We start from the raw sequence: 24,633 nt of genomic DNA, 5'->3' as shown, positions 1-24,633 counted from the left end.
GGAAACCTGTGCCAGTGCCTTACTACCTGTCGTAATAATAAAACACCTTCCTCCTTAAATCAACTCTATCTTATTGTTCAAAACCACTTCCTCTTGCCCAATCGCAACAGACCCTGCTAGTCTGTCCCTTTCCCATCACCCCCCCTTTAGATACTGAATAGCTGCTATGAGGCACCAATGAAAAACTGTGTGTAAAGGTGTACAAGCTCTGCTTTAAGAGGAACCAATACCAAGGGCATAGGAACGAAGGGGTCCTATAGCCTTTGAAGTTGGGAATTTAGCCTGAGCTTAGTAGTAGAGATGCTCTCACATGGCAAATCACCAACTCCAATAATTATCAGAGAGGTGCAACCTATAATTCAGTTTACAATACAACCAGAAAGCAGTTTCTTCAGAAAGCTGACTGGCTGCTTATGTTTGGCCTTTGCTGTTGGTGCCAGAAGAGACTATTGCTCAGCTATCACAAAATGACCTGAAGAATACTATTTTATGCAGTGTTTTGACCCCTCAGTCTTCATGTACAAAGAATCCAGAGAAACATTGTGATGCCCATTAAATAGTTTTTATTCTTTAAGACATGAATTGCATTTCCACTTGTTTACAGTACTGTAAAGTGCAATGGTATTCACCTCCCCTCCTGTGCACATGTTCAAGTATCTAAAATGCCCAGAAAATTAATTTTATTTATTTATTTATTTATTTTTTTACAGCAGCTCAGTTATGGAGTTTTAATCTGGCAATATACCCAGATGTGCCTACAGGTTTGGGTCCTTCAATCTAACCCCCAGGCAGGGGTCCTCCAACACTAACTGCTAGTGGAATGCATTTCCCAGCATCTTTAATCCACCTCCTCAATGGTTGGTCCAGAAGAAGCTCCACCAGAGGGAGGAGCTCCACCACCAGGGAAGCCCCCAGGCATTCCTCCAGGCATCCCACCTGCGCTCTGGTACAGCTTGGTGATGATGGGGTTGCACACCTTCTCCAGCTCTTTCTGCTGGTGCTCAAACTCTTCCTTCTCAGCAGTCTGAAAGAAACAGAGAGCTTAGAATTCGCTGTTGCCACAAGTGGACAGACACAGCATCAACATTATTAACTGGCACTAGATGGGCTTATTTTAGCTCACACAGCCTCAGAAACAAGGCCACCCAACATAGAGCTTGACCTGTACTTGACTAGGATGAAAAATAGTTGTACTTTGTCTAATAAAGCCAGCCTACCCATCAAGCAACTATACAAGATTACACTCTTTGGTTCACTAGGCCCAATTAGGAGAGGAGAAAGCTCTGTGCTTGCTAACTGTGGTCGCTCAGACATCCAAGGAAGGTACTTGGACCAACACTCGTCTTCCGACTTCTGGTGGAAACTACGAATGGCACAGGAATCACTTTCATCACTGCAACCAGTAGCAACCCCTCCATCTGTGCTAGCTTTCAATTTTGAAAAAAAATGCTGGAAACTTTCACTGACCAAACAGAGAGTACACCATACCTGATTCTTGTCCAGCCAGTTGATGATTTCATTGCATTTGTCCAGGATTTTCTGCTTGTCCTCATCAGAAATCTTGCCCTGGAGCTTCTCATCTTCAACAGTAGCTTTCATGTTGAATGCATAAGACTCCAGGGAGTTCTTAGAAGACACTTTATCACGCTGCTTCTCATCTTCTGCCTTGTATTTCTCTGCTTCCTGAACCATCCGCTCAATGTCTTCCTTGCTAAGCCGGCCTACAGAACACAGAACATTTCATGTTGCAACTTCCTGGTCAACTATTTTCAGTGGAGCATTAGCAACCTGCTATTTACGCAGAATTGTACATTTATCTAAATTAACTTGGATATGAATGCATGACTAATGATTATCAAGTGCCTTTATCTCAAATTACTTCATAGGCTTTGGTAAGTTCAATGATAACATCACTAAAAGCCAAGGCACATATCTGTAATCAGAGAACATATATGATTACCCAACCTTGGTAAAACTACACAACCAAGTTGGACACTTCAGTTTCTTGAAGGGACCTTGCCAGGTTTTCCACTCTCAGAACCACATGGTACTTACCTTTGTCGTTTGTTATCGTGATCTTGTTCTCCTTGCCAGTGCTCTTATCCACAGCAGACACATTCAGGATGCCATTGGCATCAATATCGAAGGTTACTTCAATCTGAGGTACACCTCTGGGAGCAGGGGGAATACCAGTCAGCTCAAACTTGCCCAGCAAGTTGTTGTCCTTAGTCATAGCACGTTCTCCTTCATATACCTACAGTAAGAGCAGGAAACAAATGCATGAGCCTAGACTATGTACAGTTATGATGGACTACTATTAGACCAAAGTGCCTTGGTCGCTCAGACATCCAAGGAAGGTACTTGGACCAACACTCGTCTTTCGACTTCTGGTGGAAACTACGAATGGCACAGGAATCACTTTCATCATTGCAACCAGATATTCATTAGTTGTTACTAAGTGCAAGAAGGTCTCCTGCAGATATACATCAGGTATCAATCACTGGCAGACTGGACAATGTGTTATGTGAAATGGCCTGTCAGATCATCTGAGTGCTGCACACCTACCTGAATCAGCACACCAGGCTGGTTGTCAGAGTAAGTAGTGAACGTCTGAGTCTGCTTGGTGGGAATGGTGGTATTGCGCTTGATCAAGACTGTCATGACACCTCCAGCAGTCTCAATACCCAGAGACAGAGGAGTCACATCCAACAGGAGCAGATCTTGGACGTTCTCAGACTTGTCCCCAGACAGAATTGCAGCTTGAACAGCTGTGGAAAAAAAACAGAACATTAAGAACCTTGTACCAGATGGACCACATGCTACAACTAGCCCCACAGCTCGCTCAGACATCCAAGGAAGGTTTTGGCCATCATTAGTAGACTTCTGGTGGAAACTACGAATGGCTTTGGAATCTGATTCATCATTGCAAGTCCAAGTTTCATTGCTTTGAGAAGCAGTACCAACCCAGGTGGGAAAAACCATCCCTGCACTGGTAGTGCTTTGAAACCAGTTTAGACAGCATTGTGCTAGCCAAGAAACCCACCCCATTTTAGTATAGAGAACACATTTTGTCAGCTGTAATTACCTGCACCATAAGCCACAGCTTCATCAGGATTGATGCTCTTGTTCAACTCTTTGCCGTTGAAGAAGTCTTGCAGCAGTTTCTGAATCTTTGGGATGCGGGTAGACCCCCCAACCAGCACAATGTCATGGATCTGTGACTTGTCTAGCTTGGCATCCCGCAGGGCCTTCTCCACAGGATCCAGGGTGCCACGGAACAGGTCAGCATTCAGCTCTTCGAAGCGAGCTCTGGTGATCGATGTGTAGAAGTCAATACCCTCATAGAGAGAATCGATTTCAATACTGGCTTGTGTGCTTGATGACAGGGTACGCTTTGCACGTTCACATGCAGTACGAAGGCGACGAACTGCTCTCTTGTTCTCACTGATGTCTTTCTTGTGCTTGCGCTTGAATTCAGCAATGAAGTGGTTGACCATGCGGTTGTCAAAATCTTCTCCACCCAAATGAGTGTCACCTGCAGTGGATTTCACCTCAAAGATGCCATCTTCAATAGTCAGAATTGACACATCAAAGGTGCCACCTCCAAGGTCAAAAATAAGAACGTTCCTTTCAGCACCAACCTGGAAAAAAAAAACGTTGATTTCCATAAAACAGTTCAATTTGAAAAGATTAACTTGATAGATTTACTAGTGCCACATGAGACAGTGGTCACTCTGTAGCATACCTTCTTATCCAGACCGTAGGCTATAGCAGCAGCTGTTGGCTCATTGATAATTCGCAGTACATTGAGCCCTGCAATGGTTCCAGCATCTTTTGTGGCCTGTCGCTGGGAGTCGTTAAAATAGGCTGGTACAGTGACTACAGCATTAGTTACAGTCTGTAAAAACAAGAAGGAAAAGCAATGAGTTGTGCATATCTGAGAAGTTAATGGCCTACAGCTATTTATTACACTTGGCTGAAGATCCAGGCCATACCTTCCCAAGATATGCTTCTGCAATTTCCTTCATTTTCGTTAGGACCATGGAAGAAATTTCTTCTGGGTAGAAGCTCTTTGTCTCTCCTTTGTATTCCACCTGGACTTTTGGCCTGCCAGCATCATTCACCACAGTGAAAGGCCAATGCTTCATATCAGACTGGACAACAGAATCATCAAATCTACGCCCAATCAACCGTTTTGCATCTGGAAAAAATAATTCATTATGTAAAATTGTACTATGCACAACATAGAAACATTTCTTCTAAAAATACTGTACAAAAGCCTGTAACGTTGTTTCATCTGAAGTTACCAAATTGCTAAAACCTCAATGTAAGCATTGAAATCTCATCTTCTGGAAATGCGTGTACTTTTATCAGTATTTACTCACTGCAAACAAAGAACTGACAACCAATATTTGAGGAGCCAAGTCACTGAACAGTGCCAAAAGCAGTCTGGTGAAAAAAGCACGTGGTATCAAATAGTCAGGATAAACTTGGCTATTAGCTCGGTTTTGAGAAAAAAATACTGCGCTTTCACTTTGTAAGGAAAGCACTGATCCAACTACAGTTCAGGAAGCACAGACACAGCTACCACCTGCTGTCACAATCTTAATTCCCTGCACAGACCAATTAAGCAAGCCCTGCAGCCTTCTTACCGAAGACTGTGTTGGTGGGATTCATTGCAACTTGGTTCTTGGCAGCATCGCCAATCAACCTCTCTGTATCTGTGAAAGCGACGTAGCTTGGCGTGGTCCTGTTACCCTGGTCATTGGCAATGATTTCCACCTTCCCATGTTGGAACACACCAACACAGGAATAGGTGGTTCCAAGATCGATACCAACAGCTGGTCCCTTTGACATCTTGTCTGGAAAAAAAAAAGTGAAAATCGAAGCATAAATTCAGTTGTTCGTTGCTTTCACCGTAATAAACTACCAACTTAGAGTCCCTCAGACAAAGAAAGGGATGCATATCTCGCTGCTATGCCCCGCTTCGCCGCTAGCCGCTCTCTAGCGCACAGGCCCAACGCAGCCAGCCCCCGGCTCCGCGCGGGCGCCATGCGGCTCAGCGCACGTGGCCATGGACTCCATTTCCCAGCATGCCCCGCCGCAGTCACGTGGTCGCAGCGGCCATCTTGGCCGCGGGGCAACGGACCCGCCGCCTCTCGTGGGCTGAGCTTGGCAGCCGCGGGGCCTGGCAGAGCCCCAGGCTCCCTCTAAGCGGCACAAAGTGCACGGACGGCCCCCCACCCCATACCTCTACGAGACTGCAGCCCCCACATACCTCCCCCCACCGCCGCCCACCCTCCCCCCCACAGCTCTCTGGTCGCCTGCCGTTTCCTCATCTGACTCAGGAACGCAGAAAGCAGTGGAGCGGAGAGCAGCCACCGCTACTTGCAACGGGGAAAAGCTAAGAGCCGGGTGAACAGAATTGTGGAGAACCGTTAGTCCCCAACAGCTCCTGAAATCAGCTAATAGTGCGGTAATAGCTCTCCCCTCTCAGCTCCCCAAACCCCTCAGCTCCCCCAAATCCCTCTCCCTTTCCTCCCCCCCCAGTCTCCATCCATGTGTTTCCTGGGCTGCCCGCCTCCCCTCACAGCAGGCCCCAATACCTGAGCGGCGCGGGCAGCGGCAGACGCGCACAAAGAATGCTGCTGGTAGAGTGCTGCTGAATGAGAGCGGTCCGCTCCCGCCCCGGCGCCTTTATATATCCCTTCAGAACCTTCCAGAAGCGCCCGCCCCTTCTCTCGGCTCCAGCCAATCCGCTCGCTCCTTCCACAGCCCTTCCAGCCAATGGTAGGCTACCGGAACACGCACCGTCAGTGACGTAGCGGAAAGGGGGTGTGGCTGCCGGCCGGCCGGTATTCTCGAACCTTCATGCGCTTTCCCCTTCGCCCCCCCTAAACCTCTCGACTCGCCCCCCGCCCGCAACGGAAGAAGGCGGAGCTTCCTGAGGGCGGGAGCCAATGAGAGCCTTTTACCGGCCGCATGCGGATGACGACACCGCCTAGTGTGGGCTGGTGGAGAGGGAGGGGGCAGAGCGAGCGCGCGGGGGAGCAAGTTGACAGCCAATGGCTGCAAAGCGCCGCTAGATCGCCTGCATGTTTTGCGCGCGAAGGCAGGGGCGTTGCTGTGCGGGTGTCCAATGGGATCGCAGGGCCGGCAGCTCGTTTGCAGGGCGCGCGGCTTGCTGCAGATGGAGGGGAAGGCAAAATGGCGGCGACAGGCGGTGGGGGGGCGGTCGCTGCCTCCGAGCATAGAAGGCGGGTTTGGGGGATAGCAGCCTCAACCCTGCGGCAGTGCCGTGCCTGGGAGCGGCGTCACCGTTTCCCGGCTTTATTCTGTGTGAACGCAGTGAGCCCGCCAGCTGCAAATGCACGGAGCGCACCCTGAGATCCTGCAGGAAAGGGGAGGGAGGGAGCGCAGCACCGCGGCTGTGCTGTCAGCTCGTAGGTGGGGATGGATTTAGGAACACAAAGGCGGGGAGACCTCGGAAAGGGAGCAGCGCCCCGTGCTTGTAAAGATAAGGGGCACGAACCGCCCTCCCCGTGCTGAGCAGGGCTGGAATGCAACGGCCGCTCCACCCAGTGCAGAGTGCGGCTCAGCTCCGTGCTCTGCCGGCTCACACCCAGCGCTGGCTGCTCGCAGGGGCTGCATGGGCAGCTGTGTGCTTTTTCCTTCTTTGTGAAGCACGAGCAGACCGTGAGTAGGACCTAAGAATAGTCCTGCTGGCACTTGGGAATTAAACAACGGCATTCCGATATGCAGTCGTGCTTTGCACAATGGGTGCACGGCAGGGGAAGGCAGCCCGGAGCGGCAGTGAGTCAGTGCAGGGAGGAGAGCTCCGGCCAATGAGTCACTGCGTTAGAAATTAAAGGCTGTTAACACACTTGGCTGAAATAACCCATTTACAGTACAGTGGAAAAACGAAGGCCCGGCAGTCTGGACGATGCTATCCCTCCCTCCCCGCCCCAAGTGATGAATCCCAGCGTTACTTTCTGAAGCCAGTTTGGTGCGTTGCGGCTCAAGAGAAGTGAGCAGAGCGAGGACTTGAGGACTATCAGAAGCTCGCTCCCCATTGGTGATAACGGCAGTTTTTACTTCAGATCTGCACACCCTGAAGTTTGAAAGCGATGCATTTCTAATGCGGCCCTTCCCTTCCCCCTCCCCCCCCCGTGCAGTGGTACAAACTGATCCTGGTTAAAAATAACCCCCAGATTCCTGATAGTGAACAAAAAGAGGCAATTGCACAACTCCTCTTCCAACCGTACCGCCTCATCAGGATTTGGGATGTCATCAATTCAGGAGCGAGCAGCAGCGTGGCCGTTCCCCATCAATCAGGGACAGGCAGAAGGACACACCTATGAGACCACTGCTGTCATGATGGTGTAAATACTGCCTAATTATGTTGCAACCTCTACTCCCAGATTTCTGTAGAGAAGACTGCTGATGTTGTGTGATCTCTTTGCAAAACGCCCACGGGGGAAAGAAGGCTGAAACCACCGCAAGAGAAATGAACCAGAGCCATACTGAGTTAGCCTGAGTTCCACCCACATCCCTGTGACTGGAGATTCCTGTTAGCTGGTTGGAAGTGTTTATCTGCAGCCAAAATCTCAGCCGTCTGAACCCCGCTCTTGGTTGTTCAAGGTTTCGTCGCCATTTCATGCACAGCTCCGGAGATGGAGCTGCAAGGCACAGGGTGCTTCAGCAGCAAGCTGGTGTATGTGGGAGTAGGAGAGCTGGGAGATGTTTATCAGTGCTGTGTCTGCACTGGCAGCGTTTACCACATTAGCCTGCAGCACCTATGTCTGCAGCCATAACATCTCAGGTAAAGTAGTTGAGTGGAAGTCCAAATTCACTTCACCCCAACAACACACCCAAGATTTCACACAATTCATACCATGTTGCATAATCTAGCCTGAAAAAATCTCCAGGAAAAAAAACCTGCAGCTTTCCTGCAGTTTTTACACAAATATACACATAGTCCTCGTTAGCTTCAAAATACTATTTTTACCCCTATCTTTTTTTTCCTTGGATTCAACTTGACAGCATGCAGTTTATCTTAGCACAGAAGATGGAGCGTGGATATGGGTTTAGTTGAGCTGTAGCACTTCAGCTGCAGCACATTTATTTACAAAACAACCAAAAAAAATATGAAATCATTGATTCAAAGGAATCAATAATAAATATTTGCTTTCCTCTGAGTTGTTCAGACACAGTACAAGTACACCAATTATAGCAGGTAGAAGAGATGTAAGCTCAGTTTAGCTGCTTAGACATAAGAAAGCTACATAACATTGTATGCATTTAATCACACTAGTAATAACTGGTATATGACAGTAAATGCTTTAAACACACTATTTTACACAATCAAGTTTGGCTTATGGTTCATTTGTTTCCCTTGTGCAACTTCTGATTTTCTGGAGCCCAGAAAATGTCCCTTTGGGAATGAGATACCTCTTAAATGAACTCCTTCTCCAGGGAAGAGGCTGTTGGGCACAGGCTTGGGGGGGAATTCTGCTTGCTGGCACCAAGCAGCCCCCAGGCTACAATGGAGCACAGCACCCTTTGCTAATTGCAGGCCTGGCCTGTGACTCAAACTAACCTCCAGTATTAGGTACTTAGGCCGTAACCAGCTCTACTGTTTGGACTGTTATCCTCATTTTGTGTTAATGAGGTACTGGTTGCTTGGGGTGTTTGCTTTGCTGAGAAATTCGCTCCTGGTTTACTCTGCATAGAATAGGTGTCACAGCAAATCTGTTGAGGTGACATCACAGTCAGGGAACTTAAAAAGCCACAAACTTCACAGGTCCTACACCTGGAATGCTTTGGAAGAACTTACTAGCAGTGCCTATGCCTTCAGGGCCTACAAAAAGAGGAGTCGCAGACACTGAGCAGCTGCTGCCTCCAACCAAACCCAGCAGAGCACAGCTGACCCAGGAGCGTGGCTCTGAAATGGTGCCTAGGCAAGATGACCCAGTATCCAGTACTGGTGAAAGCAAAAAGCTTATCAAACAGCCGATTCCCTTCTATCAGTTGGTGGCTCAAGGCCCCCCCTCACAACAAACAGTATTTTGGCCTTCTGAGGGTGGGTCGTGCTGACTGCAGTGCAGAGAGCAAACGGTACAGGTGATGAGGATGGTGATTGCTTTAGGAAGAGAAGTTCTCAGATAGCATAGGGCAAATTTGGAAACTATTTCTCATAGGGAAGTGGCCCAAACATGGCCTCGTTTCAATCAGACCTTCTGAGATCTCAAATAAATGGAATGATGGGTCTCAGAAAGGGATTTAGAACCTACAAGCTCAGTGTCTTCTGTGTAGCAGTGGTCAGAGTCGAGTCCTTCAGAGGAAAGTACAGACAGTTCTGGGACCACCTGCCCCCACAGGAAGCCTGTCCCTATTTCCCATCATTTCTCATTGGCCTTCAAACTGAAGTGTAAGACTGTATCCCTTGAAAATGTCTATTCTGGCAAACAATCACAGAAAGTGTTTTCATCATTCCTGCATTCTTTTAAGAGTCCTGCTAAGGTTTAAGCCTTGAGAATAGCACGTGGCCTACAGGCTGGTGTCTGGCGGTACACCTTCCTTCCCTTAGCACTGCACTTACAGTTTCCCTGTCCCTGGTGTATTTTCCTCATGACGTGTTCTTTCACTCCATCTTCAGTCTTACCTGGATGTGTGAAGGTCAATCCAGGAATGCTGTTCATTCACTTTTGGGAAGAGCTCTCCAAGGTTTCTGTATGGTTCACCCCAAACTGGTGAATTCACAACCTGGCTGTAGCAAACACATCTTCCAAGTCCTTCCTGCAGGCTTTTTGGTTGGTTAGCAGCCCTCAGTTTTTGAGGTATGCCTTCATTTTGGCTTCAGCATCCAATTCTCTTCTCACTAAGGCTCATGTGACACAGACGCAACTCAGGTGAAGTTACTGCAGCTTTTCAGTGCTGTCCATACAAGCAGTCAGGCTCCTGGCCGCATATCTCTGTATGCACCATAAATCTTATCCTAGCAATTGAAGTATCTCTGCTTCCTTGACATGTAGGCTCCTTCCTCTTTAGTACAAGGGTTAGTTCAGACACATGCTTTTGTGCTGTCTCTCTTGACCTTTCCCATCTGCTTTAATTGCAGCCTCCAGAAGTATTTCCCTAGAAGGCTGAATGCAGAAAAAAGGCAAGCATGTGTCAGGTCCATTCAAGGTTGACCACCAGAGCACCCTCAGCAGACAGATTGCTTCAAAATCTTCAGGTAAGACTATGCATTCTTCTAGAAACTTCTCCAGAAACAGTACAAGAGACTTTCCCCTTCCCCCCTAAACCTCACTGGAGTGTTAGATGTCTTTCTGTCTCTGTTGATCCCTTTAAAAAATCCTGAGGTTTGGCTTCATTTCACTCGTACAGCGCTCAGCTGACATTGTTCTCAGCTGTAGTTTTAAAATGCTCAGTATTCCATTTTCTAAAAAGGTACTTTAAAAAAGAAGGCTCCCTTTTCCCCTCAATTTTATCTTTCTTTGAACAACAACAACAACAAAAATCCATCTCAGAACCTCAAGTGCTGGGAAAGAGTTGAGTGGGAGGGCTTCTTGCGGTGTGAATTGTCACAGGTGACTAAAATTAAGCTGACCAGGGAGGTAACTAGCTAATCTAACAATTCCTATGTGGCTGGTGGTACGTGGCGTGTTTCTGCATGGCAGGAGTCGGAGCAGTCACACGGTCTGGAACGCTCGGCTCTGGGCAGGCACCATGACCAGCGTGGCTCCCATCTTCATCAGGTTGGCGTAGTCGACTTTCTTTGGCTCTGTTTCCTTCCCTCCCATCTCCCTCTGGCTGTACTGTGGGGGAGTCAGATGGGGAGTAGCTTCGGTTGACAAAGTCCGCTGGCTGCGAGAGGCACTGTTGGCTGTCGACCTGGTTGAGGAGGAACCCGAGCGTGAGCTCCTGGAACCAGAGGATGAGGAGCTGGGCTTGACAAGATGGGCTTTGGGTGCCTCTGCGTCTTCTCTGCAATCAAACATACCACGAGAACACAAACAATTACACATTTTACTACCCTGAATTGCTGCTGCAGTGATTGCTTGCTGAAGTCGCCAAGGCACATTTGTCCAGAAGTTTGAGCAAGGCAGTGGGTTTCCTGAACTCTGTGCAACATAACTTCGTAGACTGAATTTGCTGTAGCTCTGCAGAGCTATTGGCCAAATGGACTTAGAATACATGCGTGCACAACTGGCTTTTTGTGTGTGGATTTGAGGTCTGTGGAACAAATGCCCGGTGTCAGTGCAAACAGTTCAGACAGAACTGTCTGCTCTGTTATCTTTATTCATAATGACAAATTAATTATACAAGACTAGCAGAGACCTGCTCTACTGGTTTAAAAAATGTGAGTAGTGAAAATAGCACAGTAACTGAGCCCAGAGAGAGAGGAGAGGTGTGAAAAGATGACAGAAGAGGCTCAGATGAGAATAAAAAGGCATGCAAGGTTTGAAAGCAGAGAGAACAAGAAATGTAAGGGAAGCAATGAGCAGACACTGCCTTCTTGCTGGCCATACCAGCAACCTGGCCACCAGCAGAGTAATCAGCTGCTGAATGGATTATAAAGATGCCTGCTTAACCATAGGTGGGGCAGGCAGAAGTAGGGTGAAATGAGGTGAGGGGGTTCTTCAGGGACAGGAGCAGCTAAATCTCATTCCTGGAAATATATATATATATATTTTCCCATAACTTTGCTCCCTGAGCTCAATTGGCTGAAGACCAAGAGGAGTGAGTGGCAGAGCTCACACACATGGGACAGATGAGTTCGAAGAACACGCGTCAGCATTCTTGGGACGCCTGATCAGGGGTGAGGCTTCTCAGCTCTGCACACAGAGGCTCAGGGGGTTTCTCACCCTGAGCTGAGTCCAGCAGCACAGCTGCTCAGAAGACTCAGGAAAGTCCCTGAGAACCTCAGAGCATTCCCAACAGAAGTCTTCACAGTTGTGAAACTTGTCAGTGACGTTTCAGGAAGACTGTAAAAGCTCTATAGAATGATGTTTTAAGAAACCAATGCCTGGGTTACTTAAACCTGGAGTGAAAAGAGATGTCAATTTGGAGCATGCTGGGTGTACAGGAAACTGAAAGACAGGAGGGGATTAAGGGAAAGGTGTTACCTGATTTCATTCGGGGCCTCCTCTTCCTCATACCTCTTCTTTTCTTTCCTTCTTATTGTCAGCCTCACCACCAGGAACAGGAGGCAGAGTCCCACCACAACCCCACAAACTGCTCCAGCAATCATGCCAATATTTTGGGCATCTGTTGTCCGGACAATAAACAGATTAACAGGTAAACTCTCAGTAGTGGCCAAATAGACACATTCTATTTCACACTACAGATTATATCACCATTTGTAAGTCAGAAGTTAGACTACTTAAGTGTCTCAATGCAGTTGAGCCGATTTATCTTAAATATTGTTTCTAAACATGAGGCAATGCTGAGATAAGTATTCACTTCTAGAAGGGTGGGATCACAGGAGCTATGCTTTCAGCTGTGAGTCAGAACTGAGATGGGGAGGAGAAATCCTTATGTAAGAGCCCAGAACCACAAAAAGCGTAATAGAGGCAGACAGCACAACCCACGCTCAAGGAAAAGTACCAAACAATTTTCTAAAGGCAAGAGAGTGAACTGCAGATATTTCCCCATGAGGTACGAATCCTGAAATGTTCGCTGTCTGCTTACAGAATGAATTATTCAATTTGGGGGAAAAAAAGTGACCAGAGGACAAAGAGGACAGGAGAAGGGAAAACTGTGCTGTGCCAATACAAGGCATTTTTCATGCAAAACAGGGAAGTTAATGAAACAACACTTCCCAGTGTGTCTGAGCCCTTGGCTGAACTTGCATGAAACCTTTTGATAAGAGTGGTTAGGTTGGGTTTGGCTGTGAGTTGTTTCCTTAGGGCTTGTCTCCGTGGAGGCTTTAGCAAATCAAAATGAGGTTTTAAACCAGTTCAGTTCAATTGACATAAAAGCTGCCGGGACACTTGAGATGCCTGAGGGGAGCAGGTTTTCCTTGCTATGTGACCATAACGCCACTACTTCAGGCTTGGCAGACACATTCCAAAGCTATGGAATCTCCATAGAAGAGATCTCTGTCAGCAGTCCTTTATTTCAGCAATTCAGGCTTCCTCTTATCTCCCCTGAGATCTACACACAAAAGCCTTCCAAACTGCATTGTTTGTTTGGATTTGCTGTCAATGCCGGTGCTCAGCTCCGCCCATTTCCTAGCACGCATATGCAAAGACGTAATAGGTAGATAGGTACACACCTTTGATGTGATCAATCACATGGATATCGATTTTATTCTCTACTGTTTGGGCCAAATGTATTGAATCTGGATTAAAACCAAGCTGTGCCCAAAGTTGCTCTTTCCCTTTGCACATTGCTTCCTGTCGGTCAGCCTTTCTGGGCTGCCTGGAAATAGCTTGCTGTCTCAAATGCAACAAGGAATTTGGAACTTCAATGACGGACTATCCACAGAGATTTTATACTGAGCAATAATCTCATGCAGTCACAGAATCATAGAATCCTTCCAGCCTGAGCTAAGCAGCAGCTGGATGCTTGGCAAACCATCTCACCTGTTTGTTTTCTTTTTCTCCCCTGTTACTCTGTTGGTCATTCTCAAAATCAGTATTTCTAACAGACCAAAACATTTGAGCTCAAGCAATGTATTTACCACTCCAAGCTATGTGGAATACTGCTGAGCAAGCGAGGACTGTTCCATGTAACTGGAGTACAAAAGGGCAAAGGTGTGGCACAGGGTTCAGCCAGTGAAGTGGGTCAGCTGAGGACTTGCATTGCTCACACAGAGGTGAGGATATCAGTTATGTGCAATACTCACGCTGCACTGTCACCCGAACAACACAGCTCTCTTGTCCGGCCTCATTGGTGGCCATACATTGGTACAACCCTGTACTCATCTGAGTGAGGTTCTTCAGTAAGACTTGACCCGGATTAGAAATGTCTGAAACAGGAGAAACAATACTCAGTTTAATCAAAGAAGACTAAGAATGGATGGATGGAACGTAAAAACGAGCTCTGAACTTGCAGATCAAATCAGTTCAAGATCAGCGATAACTCAGGAAGGACCATCTGTCAATCTTTTGCAAAACATGAGACCTTGTGGACTTCCTTGCTCAGGGTGGAGCACAGTACAGCATCCTGCTGTAGCCAAGTTCTGGTAAAGCACTGCTCTCGCTGCCAGCACGCAGTTACAAAGCGGACACACAGTGTGCCTGTGGGTGGTTATCTGGCTTTCGGCACATGGAGAGCTCTAAGAGGAAGTGACTTACTGACTCTCGATGTAGGTGGGAGATGTTCAGCTTTCTCATCTTCCTCGTTTATGCGCTGCCACCGGTAGGAGATGGGCGCAGTGCCAGAGGAAGAACGGCACTGCAGGGACAGGTCTTTCCCTTCTGACAGCTCTCCTTCCAGCCAGCACTTGGGCTTGGAGGGTTTCTCTGTAGAGAACAGAACACAGGTCGTGTACACACAGCAGATTACTTTCTTGGTGGAAAACCCTTTTTTAAGATGATTATTATTTACACTAGTGACGTTTGTTAGCGGACTTTACTGCAACCTTGTACCACTTTGTAATGTCAGAAGTAGAAAGAACACATTCTGTTTTGAGTCAGTCTGCTTCATGGATACTTGTGCCAATGGAGCTGTATCAAAGCATTCTTCCTCTAGGCATGATTTAGAGGATATCCTTTCCCTGAAATCCTTTCCCTCCCCCTGCTTCTCCATTTCTTCCTTCTCCCCACAGGATCTGGTAGGTCACAGCAGGACTTCCATGGAGTGATAGTGTAGGTGCCAAATGCCAAGCAATAAACTGAAATCAGGGAAGAGAAATGCTAACCCCAGTGGCTTATCCATCACCTTCACTGACTTGGATCAGTTTGGGCTCCAGGGACACAAACTCAGAGTCCTCAGCAAGAGTTCTGGACAGGGTGATGGTTGCTAGGATATCACTCTAGTTTGCATGATGAGATCATAGGACAGTTTAGAAAGGAGATGTTGCAAGTGGGTACGCTTAACACATAGTAGTTCTCTGAGCTCTTCCTGTTTTCTGTCCTTAGCCAAAAAAAATGCAAAGGCAGATACAGACTTAATGAAACCTGATCAAGAGATGTCTGTGTATTTGTACCCTAATGTAATAAATCTCTCTATAGGAAATGTGCCTGGATATCTATATATCTATATATGACTTTGAAAGAACAATAAAATGATCTTACCAACAACCTTCAGGGTGATGTGAGCCCATTCGTACTGCCCAGCATTCTTCACCTTACATATGTACTTCCCTGCATCACTGGACTGCAGGGAGATGATCTGCAGGGATGCATCTCCAGCACGGAAGTTGGAGGTGAATGAAACACGGCCCTTCTGTTCTTCATTCAGGTCATCATAAACGTGGCCTCCAGAGTAGGTGATCACCTGAGGAGCAGAGATGGACAGTTGTAATTTTACTTTTGTACGGAACAACAAAACAAAGTCTTTCCAGAAGCTGCAGGATAAGGTCCTGCATAGCTAAGCGCCTTACTTGGGGTCACGCAGGAAGCCCAGAGCAAGGTGGAAAAGTAAACCTGGATTTCAAATCTGAGGCTGATACGTGAACAATATTTGCACTAGAGGTTCGTATTTGAGCATTTGTACCAGCATCAATATAGGCATCACCTGATGCCACAAGTAACCACTGATCGTAGCTGGGTTCTACTAGAGCAGCAAAGCAATCATTCCAGCTGATGCAAGTTACTGCAGATCCGATTTTATAAGTATTTTATGACTGTACTTTCCCCCCACCCCCAGGATTTCAAAGCCCATGCCTATGAAATAGAATTTCTGAAAGCCTGAAGGGCACTTCTGAGGTTTATCTGGAGACAACTGATTAAGTAATACCATTGATTTAAGGAAAACACAGTTGCATCACTACCTCCTCAATACAGGATAAGTGAATGTCAATTAACGTTCACACACTTCAAACACATCAGCTAGGTGTTCTGCTTACTTCCTCCGTATAAATTGCAAAGGAGTTCACAGACGTCTCATTAAACCAATGGCTGCTGTTGATGCCAACACAGCAATAGGGCTGTTGGGCTGTTTTCCCAGCAGGTCACGGTTGAACCTACCGCTTTCTGCACCGATTCAGACGTGTGCAGCAGCCACTCGATGTCCAGGCTGCCTTGCTCCAGGAGGCCCAGGCGGTGGTGACAAGGCAAAGTCACGTTTTCTTCGGCCACTCTTTTAAATTCTGTCTGAGCCTCAGCCAGCCAGACAGAACAGGAAGCTGAAAGAGAAATGCTGGTGGTCAGAGGCTGAGAGTAGGGATCCATCTCTGTGCTCACAGCTTAGATATCGCTGCATGCTTCCTCATTTGCTTCGTGGCATCAAAGAAAACCCAACAGCTTGGCTTCCTGCACAGATTGCAGCTGATTCAAGGAGACGCTCATACATACACAAGGAGTTCATTTCACACCAATATTGAAGCACGAAGAACAGATGGCTTTGCACTCCAGAGCTGTCAGTACCGAAGTCACACAACTGTTTTGCTCATCTATGCATCTCCATCCCCACTGCACTCAGAGTTTCAGATTACCTCCTTGTTTTTGCCCTCATTTTACCCCCTTAATTCAGAAGTGGCATTTCAGTCTGGAAGACTCTCCCAGTCCATAGCTTTATCCCTGTCTCAGCCTGGTGATGCTTAGAGTCTCTTCCCTAGCACTGGGAACAAGGTACCAAGCCTGGGAACAAGGACATTAAGCAGAATAGCGAAGCGTCTTTCAATGGCAACATCGAAATAACAACAAAAACTCCCAGAAACGGTCAAAAAGGGAGAGAAGAAAAAGAAATCGCCAAGGAGAACCACTAGAGGGAAGCCGAGTCCTTCACACGTTGCTAAGTGTGACAGCCCAACCACAGCCAAAGGCCCGAATCCAGAGCCAGGAGATGGCGCACCCGGAACGGCACCGCGTTGCAGCAGCGCTGCTTCAATCCTTTTCCCGTATCGCGTTCCTGCTCAAACCAGAGCGAAGCAAAGGCCGATTCTTGGCTTTGCACATCTCCCAGTTTTGATAATCAGTGGGCTTTGGTAAGCTCAAGCCCGATTAAAAGTGGCCCAAAGAGAAAATAGGAACAGAAGAATTGGGGTGTTCAGGTCAGGGACCCTCAAATCTGCTGCAAAACCAAAAGAAACGTTTTCCAATTGAGACTCCATGTGGATTTCTGTGGCATGAATGCCTTTGGTGTTCTGTGCTTGAATCTTCCGAGTGCATTTGGGTGTTACATTTTGCTGTGCAGGAAGAAAGCCCCCATATGTACTTTTTCTCATGGAAGGAAGCACATGAAATCTCCCAGTTCTTAGACCAATTAACATGAAACTGATTAAAACCGAGCTGGCCGCACTTGGACGATACTCCACGTGTGTATTTGAATGCACAGTGCCATGATTACATAGTGAGATTAGTGGCAACAGCTGCAGTTGCACAGCCTGCTCCTGCACTTGGATTCAAACAGTGGGTTTTGAACGTTGCGTTTACTTTTAAGCACAAAAAGCAGCAAAAATGACATCCAAAGAGACACTGCGTCGGCTTTTTCTGTTTCCTCAGGACTAGCACTGGTCTAAAAATACTCCTCTCTCCTGCTCCCATTCTCAGATTTGCCTCTCGGTTGTCACATCCCAAGCTCCTGATACTGAATCAATACTTGTTAAGTGCTTGTACAGAAGGCATCAGCTTCTACACGTGTGCACGAGTATAAAAACGCCTAGGAAGAGAAGACAAGAAGAGTCTTGCAAAGGATTAAACCCTCCTCCTCTACACACATCTCTGCATGAATTGATGGCTATGAAAGCTCCTTTTCAGCCACATTAGTTGCCTTCTTTAAAGGGAAGATTAATCCAGTTTATCACTGGGTTCACTGGGCTCAAAGCTCCATCTGCCAAATACAATTATACCGTCTGCTAAGGGAAATGCCTGCTTTCTCTTGCAGCCACACTGCTGCCGGCCACCTTCATTAACATGCTGACACTCAGTAGATGACTGATCAATAAGTTTAATTAAAGTGCCACAATCACGAGCATTCACATAACATTTGCAGCGGCTTCAAAGGCTGTGCCAGCAGGGCTCTGAGGCTTTGTGTGCACCTCACAAGGTATTCTGGATTTTAAAACATAGCTTTGCATTTGATGCCTAGGTCAGGATCATAAGTTGTACTTTGATAGAGTGTAATAGCAATAAGCAAATTGGCTTGGACAGACTGTTTTCAGGAGAGCTCACATCTCGTTCTGTTCTTGTTGCCCCCAGCTAACGTGCTCAGAGATTCAAATGGAGCCCCAGCAAGAAGTGCCCACCAGGCACAGGGCTCGCCTGCTTTTCCATGACATAGCTGACATTGCTATTCAAAAAACTTGTCCCTTTAGTCCTTACGGTTTTCTAAGCCCACAGACTCTAAAAGAAATGCAAGTTCTATATCTGTGCAAAGTCAAAAGGAAGCTTGAAGTACGGCTTGCTGGAAGTACTTAATGCAGGGTACCAGTTATGGAAATGCCAAGTGCAACATCTGAAGAGAACTGGAAGTGAGCAGACCTTCACAGCATTTAGAGTGGGGTATTACTGCAGCAAGCAGAGCTGGAGCAGAAATGAGAGCAGCCCCTCTCAGAGCTCCAGGGCCACACGAGGACAGAGCACACCCACAGCCGCCCTGCACTCAGACCACGGATGCAGCACAGACAACGGATGGTTTTCCCAAAAGTCAGACCCACTGTCTTGCTCAATAAGGCAATGCGTATGCAGGCTCCACAGTTCTCACCCAAAAAACCTCTTCCCCTTCCACATCCTGTGTGGGACTCTGTGCCACGAACAGTAATTCAGGAATTGCTTCAGCTTTACTCAGGCCTTACTCAGACACGTTGCACAGCTCCAGGGGGAGGTCAGTTTGTTTTTGCAGAGCAGCAGTACCACAAAGCACTGCCTGGTGGGCCTCAAACAGCCTGGCTGCAGTGTCAGTCTGCTGGCACACTGCAATCCCCTGTAGCATCAGGATGCTTCAGCAGTGCACCATTGTTCAGAAGACAATAGCTCAGTCACCCAGCACCCTCCAGAGCAACAAGCGTTGTTAACAACGCCAAAGCAAGCATACCTAAGGTAAAAATGAATACACATTCATTCAAGGCCAGGCCGGATGTGGCTCTGGGCAGCCTGGTCTGGTGGTTGGTAACCCTGCACATAGGAGGGGGGTTGAAATGAGATGATCACTGTGGTCCTTTTCAACCCAGACCATTCTATGATTCTATGATAAAGGTGGGCTCTAGTGCAATGCAAGTACCAAGCTCAGTGCAACCGGGGGCTGGCAAACCTCACCAAATTATGATCACACAAAGATGTGTTTTCGTGCTGAACGTGATCATGCATGCTATCAGGAAACCTAGGCTCATTTTCATGGCCATCCATTAACAAGTATATGCATATAGCCACAAAAATGTGCGTGCATCTGCTAATATCAAATATATATAGATGTCAGGCACAGAAACAGACACGCAGGATCAGATGGAAAATACGTGTTTTGCTGAAATTATTTGTGGGCGAGTTCATGTGCTAAAAGCTAAAAAGCTTCCAGAGTTAAATCTTTCATTAGCTTCAGAAGGCAGATGAATTAGGGAGCAATGCTCAATATAGGTGTTACTTTCAAAAGTAGAAGTCCATGCTTTATCACCTAACTGCTATGCTTAGAATGAAGCGCCCATGAAAGCTCCAGAGAACTGTGATACAAGAAATGCACAGTGACATTCTGCAAACCTGGCCCCAACCACGCCTGCACCGAGATCACCCAGTGTTAAAAATGGGTCCTTGCTGCTGGGGCTTCTATGGTGAAGCATGTTTTTTCAGCTAAACTTAACACTTTTTTTTCCCCCTTCTTTTTATATTTCTTTTGGCTTTTTTTTATCAAATAGGACAAACTTGAGTTGGTGACTGTAGCTTTTCCAAAGAAACCCTCAAGCTGCAGGAATCCTTGGTCTACTTCTAGCACATGATGTCTTGAGTCAGAGGAAAATTATAGGTTGCGTTTCTACTCCCGTTCCTTAGGCTCAAGTTGGTGAGGTGGGATGTAAACACTTGCTTAAGTTAAGCCAGGTTTTAAAAGGGCTTTACTAAATGCAAACCTTAAAAGTAAAAACACTTCACGGTGGGTCATTCCAGGACAGTCACCTAACCTGACTTTGTTTTGGAAACATGAGTCTGGAAGGCTGTCATGCAAGCACTGTGTAGTACTGGCTGGGCAACTTCTAGTCCACCTGCAATGGGTGCTCCCTTTGCTTTTGTTCATTAACATCACAGTGTTTCCTGCAAGAAAATGCAGCAGGAGCAGTGAATGGCCACTGGTGCTCCTGCACAGTGCATACTTCTGAAGGAAGAACAATTTGCTGAAGACAAATAATTTCAAACATAGCCAATGCTTTTATAGTCTGATCTGTTGAGTCCTCCTTGGGATCCTCTAAAAAGAATGATTTGCAGTATTCTGAGTAACACATTCTTCTCAAAGTCCACATTTCTGCTCAAACAGCGTGAAGTTAGTCCATCCCTACCAGGTGTGTCTACAGAATTGTCCAGGCAGATAACGTTTCTGTAGCCGAATAATCCTGCACATCTGTGCTAAACATGCGTGTCTTAGATGTTATACTGAGGGATGTGGTTTAGTTGGGAAGTATGGGTGGTAGGTGGATGGTTGGACTGGATGATCTTGGAGGTCTTTTCCAACCGTGGTGATTCAATGATCCCACTCATGGGTTTGAAGACAGAGTATCTGTCTAGATACATACAAGAACAACATTTAAGAGTTAAACACAAAAGCACAGCTCGGTCTGCAGTGTTGCAACTTTGAGCCACTCCTTCATGCCAGGAATTTAAGACTTCCCATCTGTTGGAGTTCCATCTCACTGCTGCCTTGGAGGAACACATTTACTAAGCTGCTCCATGGAAAAGCCAGAGCCAGCTCTCACTCCATCCACTGCTTGTGAGAGCACTAGGGAATGCAACTGGAGCATTCTGTAACAGGTTTTGAGTCTTACATGCTTAAATAGGAGGCTGGCTGCTTTTTTGACCATGGAATTGTATCTGGAGTAAAAGTCTCACACCTGAGTGATTTTGAAGCTCTAATCATTTAAGTATCAATGACACTACAGACACTAACACTACAGTTTTTCTCCGCTGTGAAACTGATCATTTCTTTCCCCCTCAGTAATTACAGTGATAGGACAGACCTGCACATCAAGTCCTGCATCTCATCTCCCCTTCCAAACCTCCTGCAGTTTCTGCTGCAGATAACTGAGCCACCAAATAGCCACACTGGGTTGTGCCTGAGCTATAAGGAGAACCCACAAGGTTGACACCCCATGTCCACCATCAGCCTGTGCTAGCCCTAACAGCTAGTTGCACCGACAGCATTTTAGGCCAGAATAAACATAAAATGGTGTTTTCTTGCAGACAGCTATTTTACATTCTTTGGGCAAGGGAGGAAAAAGCTGGGGGCGGCTGCAAGTCTCCTAAGGATAATTAACTCAGCCAGGGCTGTGCTCTGGGACATCTGCTTTCTGTATTCCTTGGCTGGCAGAGACATAAAGGCCAGAGGTCTCCTTCTCCCGAGAGCTCGCGTGCTCCAAGTGACCAGGGGCTGCCCCCCAGCACGCCGCCTGCAGCCCGCTCCCCTCCGCCTCCCTTTGATTTCAGGAATTCAGTTGTGAAGCACAAGCGTCTCGAGCAAGAAAAATGTGAGCTCACAGTCAGCTCCCTCAGGGACAGGCTGGCTGTGTCAGAAGCGGAGAGGTCGGCCTATCCTCATCGCATTGCAGAGGTCCCCTGTAATTGGAACCACATGTGCTCGGGCTGAGGCTGGAGGAGGCTGTTAAGCAGAAAGCAAAGAGCAGTCCGGCATGCTGCCGAGTTTCCAAATGGTGACGTGAAGCCTTTGGAATTGAAACCGCTGCAGAGAAGAGAAAGCAGCAGCATTTCACAAAGCAGAGCCTCTGACTGTTAGAGGTTTGCAAGGACAGAGCAAGAAGTGCAAGAGGGGCAAGAACTCGGCAGGTGGCACACAGACCCTTACCTAAAGAAACTCTGACAGCTGCAGGGGCTTAGGCCCCTGTTGGCCATTCTTCCCGTGTATGGGAGCAGCCAGTCAGTCCCTGATCTGCGATGAGGAGGAAAACTCTGGGATAGCCATTACCAGCACATGGTGTGCACGCCAGTGCTCCAAGCACAGCATATCTCACTGCCCCAAGGCAGGAATGAGGTGCAATTCTGGGTCTCCCAAGTGGCTCTAGCAGCAAGGATGCAACATTCCTGGGGAGAGCTCGTGGTTCCTCCATTAGGTTCAGATGAAAGACTAATCCCACAGTACTAACGGCCACATACATACTAAGGATCTGACTTGCACATTCCTAGAAGCAAGACGTAAAGTTGTCCCTGGAAAAGCCAGCAGGAAGTTTGCCTTCCATACCAACACACAACTGAGTCCAAAGCCTGCAGAAACTCTGGAATATTGGAAAAACATTGAAGCATTCAATTATCTAAGGATCTCCAGAGACAGCCAGCAGCTATGTATGTACTGTGGCTGTCCTTTCTCTTGTTGCATTTTAAAATAAAGTGCAAGTAGGCAGTTCTGGGTTTATATCCCCAGAGACCACATAGAACAGCAAACAAGACATCAGAACTGCATCTTCCTATTTAATGCTTCACAGAGTGTTTGTGCAGAGCAACGTGTGAAGTCCCTCAGCCTTCAGTCCAGGCATTCTACCAGTAAAATGGTCGAGGTGTCTTCTGTTTACACAGCTCAGCTAAGCTTTTCAGAGATGCAGCTGGTGATTTCCAGCTGTGTGGATTAGATCTGCACAGAGCTCGTCCACACAACACAGATCCCTCAGGAGGGCTGAAGCACCTGAGGATGACTGATACTCCTTTTCTCTGCAAGTACCTCTGGGCTGCTTTGCACACTTTACAAGACTTTGTGTTGAAGAAAGCAAGAGGACATCACCTCTCGGATGGTGTTGATGGACGTTCAAATGAAGGAATTGGTTGCAACAGCTGAGAACTCTGAACACAAGAGAAAGAGGAAAAGAGGTTGAAAGAGATTACTGAAAAAACCCTTGTGGTAGTAAGTGTTCTTCTTCCCCACCTTAGCTTCAAAGTTAACAGGGGAACCAGAAAGCATGGAACTGATTCTGCTTTGTTGCTGCTTTGTCACAGAACTTCAACTTCTTAGGCATACCAAGAAAGGTACTAAGAAAACCAGGACGTACTCAGAAACTTTCTGCTTTTTCTGACTTTTAGGCATTTTCAAAGTTGGGTGTGGTTTTAAGATGCAGGCCTCAGTCTCTGTTCAGCACATCCACATTATTTCAGCGAGATGCTCAGTTCTGCACCCATAATTGCACATAACATGGTATGACATCTCACTTATCCACTACAAGCGCTACTAATATGATACAGAATGAATGCCTAATGTATTAGCACTCTGTCACTTTTCATATTCTCATACTCACTCAATCTCAAACACTCAGCCACAGCCTAGCCTAGGGCGGAAAATGAACAGCAGCAGCAGCTCCTCCCCATCATCCCCATAAGTCTTGTGAAAGATGTTGAAGTCTGCAGCACTCCTGGGATGAACACGAGGTGCAATCTTTCAGGCTGAGCGTAGCGCCAGGAACAAGAACAATAACTCTAGGAGGGTTAGGGTTACAGATACTCTCTACTTAGCAGTCTGCAGCCTCTGTCTCTCAACAATCCAGCAGCAGTGAGGATTAATTAAGATGTTCTTGACCTGCTGGAGGTTGGAAAAGCTCTCGAGCCTCATCCTTGCACGTACTTTAGTAAGAAAAAAAAGGGGGACCATGTTCTTAAATCTCTGTATGCTGAGTGTTTGTGTTGTACTTACATCCCATCTTGCATTTGGCAAGGTTCTGTGTTCAGAATGGTTGTGAAGTTCTTCCCAACAGTACTTACACAAAGAAGGCTAGGCTGAATGCTGCAGTGGTGAGAACTAACTTTGACTTTAAAAAGAAAAAAAAGAACAAGCGGATTTGGAAAGCATTCCCCTTTCAGAGGAGCACATCAGCTATTTCAACTCCAACAGCTAAACAGAACAGCTGTTACAACTGATTCTGAAGTTACAAGGACTCAAGTTAGACAGGAAGAAAATATTGCTTAACACTAAATAGAAAGCATGATAATGGTAAAATCCACGCCGACGTGCTTTTCAATGTCTAGGAGCACAGCTGAACCTAAGATACTCTACTGCACTGGCTATAGCTGGAGATGGGAGGTCTCAGGAGGATTCCATCACCCACAGGATTGTAGCTTATGAGCTGAAGGCCAAACCTCCACATTCCCCAGAGTTCTGGATCTATTCCACATGACAGCAGCCTGCCGCTCGAAAAAGGACATGGCCATACAACAGCGTCACATTAATCACGTTGGTTAAGTTGGCCGCATTGTTGCTACAACTTAAGAAGCAGTGGAAGAAAATGAAGAACATATTTTTGCTTCTTTGGAAGTTTCTGTATCTGAAAAGTTGTGGAAAAAAATATAACTTTTTATGCTTTCCTACACAAATCCACAATTATTTTTTTAA

The 24,633-nt window shown here is 46.8% G+C and overlaps 2 protein-coding genes, 1 long non-coding RNA gene and 3 other non-coding genes across 6 annotated transcripts in view; 1 reads left to right on the top strand and 5 right to left on the bottom strand.

Annotated features, from left to right (window-relative positions):
• Positions 1-546: 546 nt before the first annotated feature.
• HSPA8 (heat shock 70kDa protein 8) lies at positions 547-5,674 on the bottom strand. The gene is made up of 9 exons (NM_205003.3): positions 5,607-5,674; positions 4,653-4,862; positions 3,996-4,201; positions 3,746-3,898; positions 3,086-3,641; positions 2,566-2,768; positions 2,056-2,254; positions 1,489-1,721; positions 547-1,024 (listed from the first exon to the last, which is right to left on the bottom strand). Exons 2-9 carry the CDS (start codon positions 4,855-4,857, stop codon positions 839-841), a joined length of 1,941 nt encoding a protein of 646 aa, NP_990334.2. The 5' UTR covers positions 4,858-4,862; positions 5,607-5,674; the 3' UTR covers positions 547-838.
• On the bottom strand, positions 1,303-1,399 carry LOC112530277. The gene has a single exon (XR_003071794.2). It is a non-coding gene; the product is annotated as a small nucleolar RNA SNORD14 (small nucleolar RNA).
• LOC112530278 lies at positions 2,337-2,433 on the bottom strand. The gene has a single exon (XR_003071795.1). It is a non-coding gene; the product is annotated as a small nucleolar RNA SNORD14 (small nucleolar RNA).
• LOC112530276 lies at positions 2,839-2,929 on the bottom strand. Its single transcript, XR_003071793.1, has one exon. It is a non-coding gene; the product is annotated as a small nucleolar RNA SNORD14 (small nucleolar RNA).
• Positions 5,675-6,026: 352 nt separating the features above from the next.
• On the top strand, positions 6,027-11,216 carry LOC124417388. The gene is made up of 2 exons (XR_006932102.1): positions 6,027-10,237; positions 10,683-11,216. It is a non-coding gene; the product is annotated as an uncharacterized LOC124417388 (long non-coding RNA).
• The window catches only part of CLMP (CXADR like membrane protein), a 40,220-nt gene continuing 23,673 nt past the window's right edge, over positions 8,087-24,633 (bottom strand). The window contains exons 2-7 of the mRNA XM_015298172.4: positions 16,143-16,300; positions 15,249-15,450; positions 14,307-14,474; positions 13,856-13,978; positions 12,132-12,273; positions 8,087-10,989 (exon numbers count right to left, since the gene is read on the bottom strand). Of these exons, the coding sequence (XP_015153658.1) occupies positions 10,695-10,989; positions 12,132-12,273; positions 13,856-13,978; positions 14,307-14,474; positions 15,249-15,450; positions 16,143-16,300 (1,088 nt within the window). The 3' untranslated portion in view covers positions 8,087-10,694. The remainder of the gene's footprint in view (positions 10,990-12,131; positions 12,274-13,855; positions 13,979-14,306; positions 14,475-15,248; positions 15,451-16,142; positions 16,301-24,633) is intronic.

This window comes from Gallus gallus, chromosome 24 (genome assembly GCF_016699485.2).
Source record: "Gallus gallus isolate bGalGal1 chromosome 24, bGalGal1.mat.broiler.GRCg7b, whole genome shotgun sequence".
NCBI classification, from domain to species: Eukaryota; Metazoa; Chordata; class Aves; order Galliformes; family Phasianidae; genus Gallus; species Gallus gallus.
The sequence above is the reverse complement of the archived record's forward strand: the minus strand, read 5'-3'. Positions and strand labels throughout refer to the sequence as shown.

Bases quoted from the DNA above. Each gene is read 5' to 3' on its own strand.
- HSPA8 (NM_205003.3), bottom strand. From the start codon at position 4,857: ATGTCAAAGGGACCAGCTGTTGGTATCGATCTTGGAACCACCTATTCC. The intron at 4,202-4,652 runs GTAAGAAGGCTG...TATTTTTTCCAG, and splicing joins TCCCACCAACACAGTCTTCG to ATGCAAAACGGTTGATTGGG. The intron at 3,642-3,745 runs GTATGCTACAGA...TTTTTTTTCCAG, and splicing joins CCTACGGTCTGGATAAGAAG to GTTGGTGCTGAAAGGAACGT.